The following is a 7,837-nucleotide window of genomic DNA, read 5'->3' as shown; positions in this document are numbered from 1 at the left end:
TGCTTACATCTGCGTAAACAACAGAGATCATGCGTGCAAACACATCACTTCCATAAAATAGTCCTGAGTTGCAAAGAGCACAACTAAAACTAATAATTGAGAATAAAATGCATCTTACCGCAGTTGAAGATTTTGTCCAAGTTAAAGCATTAAAAGTTTAAAATGTTGCACCAACATATGTTCAATCTGTTGCTGGGGCCACAGGATTATGTAGGACAGAGGACAGGTCTTCAGAATGGATCAGCATTACACATAATACCTGAAGTCCAATAAGAGGATTATATGCATTGTCTCACTCTCACTTTGTCATCAGCCTGCTATATGTACTATTATTGGACTCAAAACTGAGGTGTCTGGTTTTTTTTACATTTCAATTCTAGAGCATTACAAAGTAAAAACACATGTTCATATAATAATAAAGACATCTCTGTAGGTATGTTGGTATGTTTTTAATTGTAATATTTAAATATTCCCCTTCACAGATATAGTAGATACATTGAGATACAGTAGTAGTAGTACAATACAGAGAGATACTCGTTTTGGGGGATATAGCAACAAATGACAAAAACAAACAAAATCAGATTAATTTTAAAACTCATAAAAACACTGAATTAAATGAAAGTTGTGACGAGTTAATATTGGTATATATTTTGCAACAATATATGAATCATGGACTGGAACAAGTTCAAAAATAGGCGTAAAGAGTGCTTTTGCTCCACTGCTAACCAGTGGGAGCTGGAAAAACGCCCCAAAGACATACTATCCAACCAACCATACTATCCAACCATTAAATTGTATATTTCTTTTTTTTTTTTAAGTCATTTTGGGGGACAGTTTTTATCTGTTTCAACCAATGAATAGGCTTCAAGAGTGTGTAGTCTGGCGCCATCTGAGTTACTTTATAAAAATTACAAGTTGGCGTGGACAGTAGACATAAAAAACGTCTAGTTAAATGTCCGAAAATGATTAATTGTGCAAAGTGTAAAGCTATATACAATAGATTTGCAATTTTGCAAAACCAATGTCACGTCGTTCAAATTACTGCGTCCATCATCCATTTCCCAATGAGATCTGTTTACATCACTAGTTTCACACCGGACGGAAATAACTGTTACACACGGTAACAGCAGTTGAATGTCGGTAGAATCATTTAATACCCGTACATATATATTCGTTGATTTAAAGGTTAATTGTTACACAAATTGATTTGTTTTCATGTTAAAGTCGATAAACAACATTTATTAAGTTAACTTTAATGGCATAGTAAGGCAAAACTAAAGTGATTTAGCCGACATGAGCTAACACTGATCTATGTTGCACCCTGTGTGTTCAACGCTGTTTAGTCTGGCTTTACAAGTGCGGTGCAGTAAGCAGCTTTTCGTTTAAAGGTTTTAATTTAGTTAAATTAAGTCTGTGTCTTTTCTCAAGGGCTGCAAAAAGGGACGAATCTACCACTAACTGGTAAGTTTGTATTTCTTTTATCTCTGTTCCTTTAATACATCCGGAATTTAATGTAAATGACGTGATGATTAAAAAACAAACTTTCTTTGTGTTGTGAAATAAATGGTCGCCTATAAAGAAATATAGGACGAGGATAATGGTATGAGATTTTTTCAACATTTCACATTCTTTTTCCTTTTTCCTCAGTGGGAGCAGATGCGGAAGGGTAGCCTTAAGTTCGCTGTAGTATTGTGAGTACACTTGAGTAACAAGCTATGCCTACTGTGGTCTTAATGGACGTTTCTCTGTCCATGACACGGCCAGTGTCACTGGACAGCAACGAGGAGTTTCAGAGGAAGAACTTGGCAGTTCATGGACTTAACATGCTGTTTGAACACATGGCCTCTAACTACCGCTTAGAGTTCACAGCTCTGATGGCCTTCTCCTCCCTCTGGGAGCTGCTGGTACCTTTCACCAGAGATTACAACGCCCTGCAGGTAGAGCTCGTCAAAGCACAGCATTTATATATGTTCTGTCTTTTATTTTACCCTGTGTAAATGTGTGTATTATGTGTTTTGTTGCAGGAGGCACTGAGCTCACTGGAAGACTATGACAAGACGTGTATTGAATCAGCTCTTCATGGAGTCAGTAACGTTTTCCAACAGGAGTGGGGCAGCACCTGTGCCTGTCAGGTACCTTGTTGTGCTTTGTTTTGGTCATCTTTACCAAAATCATACTTCAGCAATGATTGATGAAAAAGTGCCGGAAAGTAAATTACTGTTATAAACCTATTTCATAAGTAGATTTATTAATAATAATATAATAAATACTTAAAGATAATAAAAAGTCTTTCTTAGGGATCTCTTAGCCTGAATGATATCCAGTGATGGGTTTTATTGTATTATCTAGATTTAACACCTGTTATGATTTATAAAATTCAAAGAATTCAATTAGAACTTATTTTGTAGCTGTCTTCTATTCTTTGATGTTTTTATTTTTATTATTGATAGTTATATCAAATTATCTCCTTCATATTTCTGTTATTGTTGTTGTTATTCTTTAGGTATACATATTTTGATAGAAAAATGGTTGAGGAAGTGTACCATTTTGATATTTTTTTCATATATTTATGGGAAGAACATGGAAAATGCAAATTAAAATGATCTGTTTCTTTAACATTTAAAAGTATTTAATGCTGGAAAGTCTCTGTGTTCAACGTTTTGTAATTGTATCAACTTTGACAGTGTCTTATGATGGTTTCGTTTGCTATAGTTCCTATTTCAGTGTTATCATATGGCGGACAGTAATTATTTTATATTGTCTGTTATATTTGCTTGTTGCCTGTTCTGTCACATAGGTGATTCTTGTCACTGATGGATCTCTTGGCATTGGAAAGGGTTCTCTGCGTCACTCCCTTCAAACTATGAAGCAGCGTGGAGAAGACAAGAAGTTCCCACTGCCTTTCCCCTTCTCAACAAAGATGTACATTATGTGTGTAGCAAGCGCAGAGGAGGTATATACTATATTTTTTGTATTTTTATGTGGCCTGCTTAATTCTTGATATATAGTATAGAGTCAGAAGTGTTAGATTAGCAGATGTTTGGATATTTTTATGTGGCCTGCTTAATTCTTGGTATATAGTATAGAGTCAAAAGTGTTGGATTAGCAGCTGTTTGGATAAAAATAATTAAATTATTAAAAATAATTTAATTTAAATGTAATTGTTTTGCCTGTGACTTAATAATGCCTTTCTCTTTTTATAATGACAGTTACAGATGACTGATGCTTTGGACAATTTGGAGGAATTACTTCGCCTTAGTGGAGGAGACGGTCAGATCTTCACCGTAGAAGGACCACTGTGCATGAAAAGTGTACACGCAATGTTTGGGTAAGGTTTTTATACTTTATTAACACATACTCTTAATGTGTGAACTAAAGCATCTTTTGCCTTTTTCTTTGTATTTATTTTCCAGGAGGCTGATTGATTATGCGTATTCTCCTTTCCATGCTGTGTTGCATTGTGGGAACCTTTCCTCTGATGTTCAGGTGTTCCCTCGACCCGAGCCTGTCGTGGTGGACGAGGAGGTGGAGCCCATGCCCAAAACAGTCAACACAGGTAAACAGCCACTGCTCCTTATTGCCTCAGAATTTAGCATTTACATTATTTGAAAGAAAAGCGTTTACACCACAATATCTTTTTCAGACTTGGAAATCATGGGCTTTATTGAAATTGCCGACATTTCGAGTCCTCCGGTTATATCAAGACACCTGGTACTGCCGATCGCTGTAAACAAAGGTCTGTGATGAAAGTGTTTTTAATTATATTGACGACACTACAAACTCTTTCAGAAAATTATTAGTAAAGTATAGTTACTGGTATTAATGGGTGGCTTACCAAAAAATAGATTTCCTAAATTTACAGCATAAAAAAGGACACAACTACATGTATAAAGGCAATTCAGTGCATTTTTATTCATTTTTGGGAAACTTATTTTTGTGTATACTGTTTAGTATAGTATATCACTGCGATCAATGGTTGACATAACATTTTTTTTCCTGAATTTGAAGATTAAAAAAGCACATAACAAATTATTTGGAGGCAAATTTGTGCCTTTTTATTTAACTTTACAGTGTCAAAAGTCGGCGTACCGAAAAAGTATATTTTTATCTCAATTTTAATCACAAAAATAAACATAGCTAAGTATTTTCAGACAAATGAGAGCATCTTGATGATTGGTTTACATAAACCAGCATTTCTAAACTTGTAAAAACAATAACATCAGCTAGATTTGTTTTCCAAATCTGCTTTTACTGGTGACCCATCCAGAATATTGCATTTGATTTCAGAGGTAGATGAAGTTGGTGCAGGAGCCACAGATGACCTTGACGATGAACCCTCTGCCAGTCAGGTGGCTGGAAAATCCCCAAACTTTTGTGTGCTTTTACATGGTAGTCTGAAGGTTGAGGGCATGGTGGCCTTGGTCCAGCTAGGGTGAGAATAATAATAATGATGAGACAGTTGTGTTTGTTTAAACCAGTCATTTTACATTCTACAAGCACCAACAATAGCTAAAATCTGTTTCCTTTTTCAGGCCAGAGTGGTACGGCATGTTGTACTCTCAAGCAGACAGTAAGAAGAAATCTAATCTGATGATGTCACTGTTTGAGCCTGGTTCAGAACCACTGCCCTGGCTGGGCAAGATCTCACAGTTAGGACCAATTTCTGGTAAAAACTTCTGCCAGGTTGACAAACAACTTGTTGTAGATTAATAATGAGAAGTCCTTCATTTGCCCCACAATGGGGAGATTCACTGTGCTCCCTAACATGAGCAGAGACCTTTTTGTGTGTGTTCAACGTTAAGTGGTTCAATAACAGGATAATTTGGTTCCCTGTTACTTTAGAGGCTGCCGAAAATCCCTACGGTGAAGATGACAGCAAAAGTCCTTTTCCTGTGCAGCCACAGGTCAAACGAAGCTATGCTCAAAATGTTACGGTGTGGATAAAGGCCAGTGGACTACAGGTACACAGAACATCCGTACAAATTGATTAAGATATTAATCAGAAATTACAGTAATTGAATTGATTAATTATTGCTTACTTTGCTGAAGTCATACAACAGAACCCCTGCCTGAATATATATTTAACACGTTACACTTTGAACAATTATCTCTTTCTCTGTGTGAGCGTGTGGTTTCAGAATTGAATTTCAGTGACATCTCACTGCTTGTACAAGTAAAATACAGTAAAGAAACATTTTTACATTTTAGGTTTTACATTTAAAATGGTCTGTTGTACCAAAAAGGGAGGTTAAAATGATGGTAATTTATAGTTAAGAAGACTGTAGGCTTGAGTGCCCCTTCACTCATTCGATGGTTTGTCCATTTTTAATGCCTAACAACAATCATTCTGATGATTGTTTGTTGCTGTCTTTGCAGACTGATGTGCAGAAAATTTTGAGGAATGCCAGAAAGCTACCTGATAAAACCCAAACCTTCTACAAAGTAAGTCTGACATAAAAAAAACACAAATTCCAACAATTTCAAAATGAAAATTTCTACTTTGTACCTTATTGTGTCAGGAGCTGAACCGTCTGCGAAAAGCCGCCTTGGCCTTTGGTTTTTGGGAACTGCTGAAAGGAGTGGCCGATCTGCTGGAGAGGGAGTGCACCATGTTGCCTGACTCGGCTCATCCTGATGCAGCGTTCCAGCTTTCCCATGCTGCACAGCAGCTGAAACTGGCCAGCACCGGTGACTCTCAGTACGCTGCTTTTGATCACAACATTGCTCCCATGCACACTGACTTTTCAAGCTGAAACAGCCAGCGCAGTAGTAGACTGAAGCCAAACATCTTTGGTCTCTGTGGGCTTATGTAATAAGATGGACACTGATTCAGGAGACATCGAGAAAAACTCCTCTGTAAAGTCAAGACATTTGTATGAATAAAAAAAACTGTACATATATTTTTAACATGAGAGTTTACATATGATTTCTTCACTTATCGATGATGTTTAATTTGAAATCAATGTCAAATAACAGGAATCTGTGAAATCTTGGAGTTTTACAACTAATTTTTAGTGTATTAGTAAATGTCAGATAAGACAACATGTCAATAGAAAATCTATAGGAATAATAAAAAAAACATTTTCATCAAACATGAAGCTACTTCTGACCACACCGAACCCAGCGTTGAGGAAGTACATAGCTGCAATGTCAATTGATAACAGTAATATACTATAATAATAATATACTGAAACAAAACAAGTCATCAATAAGTTTAAAAAACGTATTTACCTTAAAAACATATTTTTTAGGGTTAAAAAAAATAGATACTTTTTGGTATGTCAACCATTGATCAAGAGAAACATTATAATAGAAGATTATACTAAAAAAGATTTAAAAAGTTTCTCAAAAATAAATAGTTATAAACATGTCTTCAAATTAGAGCATTTTGAGAATTTTTCAAAAATGTGTCAAAATCTTTTGGCAAAATCTTTTTGTTTCATGTAACTTTTGATCAGATATTGAAAAATGCTGACATTTTGACATTCTTTGTACAAATGAATCACTTGGCTAAATGTTTTGCGAACATGCCTGCATTCTGAGGCATTTCAGGGACTTTTTTATTTTTTGCATTTTTTCCCGATGGTAAGGCTATAGTAAGGCATGTTTTGGGTGATTTTTTTAAATATTCATTTAAAATACTTTTGGGAGTTTTAAACATAAAATAATCACTTGGCAGCATGTTTTAGGACCTAATATGAACGTCAGCGGTCAACTGCAAGAGAGCGCTGATATTGGAACCTTTGTATAACGGAAGCAGGAAATCGTAGTACGGTCCTTATTTCCGGTTGCGGATCCGGCGCATGGGACGCTTGTGTTAGTCGTGTTGGCTTCCAGCGGGCGTTCAAGTAAGAAAATTGGCATGGTGGCTACATCTGATTGATTTAAATGGTGGGTTTTTGTAAACAGTTGTCGGTTGTATTTTGTTTGAAATGGTAGTCGTTCGGTCGAGACCGTTTGTGCAATTTACGCTAGCATCAGCGTCTCGGCAGCTAACGTTAGCTAACGTTAGGTATCTATAGTAAAGCATACTACATTATACCTATGATATGTATATATAAGCAGAACTAGTATAATTATAAGAATGTTATGTGAACATGTATATGAAATAAATATATAAAATAGGAATTATATGCACAGTGTAAGTAGTTGTAGTTAAACAATGAAATTAAATAAACAGCTGTATAGGCAGTCCCAGCAGACATATTAGTGTATTAAGTGTTTAAATTTATTTTGGATAATTTCCTGTCAAGTGTTTTTTATTTTGGTGTTTAATTTTTGCTCTTTGTCGTTTCTTTAAGGTCTGCCATCAGAAAACGCTGGTTCGATTTCAGCGGCAACACCATGTTTTCCACGGATTTAATACCGGAAGAAGAAACGAGACTGAAGATAGTATGCAGCTTCCTGATTACTGCTAAAGAAATAGTTTACACACTGTATTATAGAAATTAAATACTGAAGGAAATAGTGAACCTGCAGATTAGAAGAACACGTCGTTGTGCCACGTTAGCACAAACAAACGGGTTTTCCTTAAAAGCAGCTACAAAGTAGTCACTCTTACAGTGCAAAGTCTGTTGCACAACTAAATGTTTACACATCACTATCATCAGTAACAGTACAAACTCAATGTTTTAAACATTTCATCACTACATAAAGGCCTTTGTTTGTCAGAACAGCTCAGGGGTCAAGCACAATTGAAATGCATTAGAAAAAACACCTGGTACCAGAAGGTACTGGAATACCTGGTGTCACCAGGTGAGGGTTTTCACTTTTTTTTTAATATAGCTGAATAAACCTTTAATGACATGTGTGAGTTTCATTATGAGTCTTTTGTGTG

The 7,837-nt window shown here is 35.8% G+C and overlaps 1 protein-coding gene and 1 long non-coding RNA gene across 2 annotated transcripts; both read left to right on the top strand.

Annotated features, from left to right (window-relative positions):
- Window positions 1-1,715: 1,715 nt before the first annotated feature.
- ints14 (integrator complex subunit 14) lies at window positions 1,716-6,088 on the top strand. Its single transcript, XM_025056457.1, has 11 exons — window positions 1,716-1,937; window positions 2,025-2,132; window positions 2,798-2,953; window positions 3,210-3,328; window positions 3,414-3,556; window positions 3,644-3,736; window positions 4,288-4,432; window positions 4,533-4,666; window positions 4,843-4,961; window positions 5,377-5,442; window positions 5,520-6,088. Exons 1-11 carry the CDS (start codon window positions 1,716-1,718, stop codon window positions 5,751-5,753), a joined length of 1,539 nt encoding a protein of 512 aa, XP_024912225.1. The 3' UTR covers window positions 5,754-6,088.
- A 526-nt stretch (window positions 6,089-6,614) lies between these two features.
- LOC103380233 (uncharacterized) lies at window positions 6,615-7,700 on the top strand. Its single transcript, XR_521650.3, has 2 exons — window positions 6,615-6,891; window positions 7,302-7,700. It is a non-coding gene; the product is annotated as an uncharacterized LOC103380233 (long non-coding RNA).
- Window positions 7,701-7,837: the final 137 nt, after the last annotated feature.

This window comes from Cynoglossus semilaevis, chromosome 6, assembly GCF_000523025.1.
Source record: "Cynoglossus semilaevis isolate Cse_v1.0 chromosome 6, Cse_v1.0, whole genome shotgun sequence".
NCBI classification, from domain to species: Eukaryota; Metazoa; Chordata; class Actinopteri; order Pleuronectiformes; family Cynoglossidae; genus Cynoglossus; species Cynoglossus semilaevis.
This window is presented reverse-complemented; position numbering and strand designations above follow the sequence as displayed.

Bases quoted from the DNA above. Each gene is read 5' to 3' on its own strand.
- ints14 (XM_025056457.1), top strand. From the start codon at position 1,716: ATGCCTACTGTGGTCTTAATGGACGTTTCTCTGTCCATGACACGGCCA. The intron at 2,954-3,209 runs GTATATACTATA...TTATAATGACAG, and splicing joins GTGTAGCAAGCGCAGAGGAG to TTACAGATGACTGATGCTTT. The intron at 5,443-5,519 runs GTAAGTCTGACA...TTATTGTGTCAG, and splicing joins AAACCCAAACCTTCTACAAA to GAGCTGAACCGTCTGCGAAA.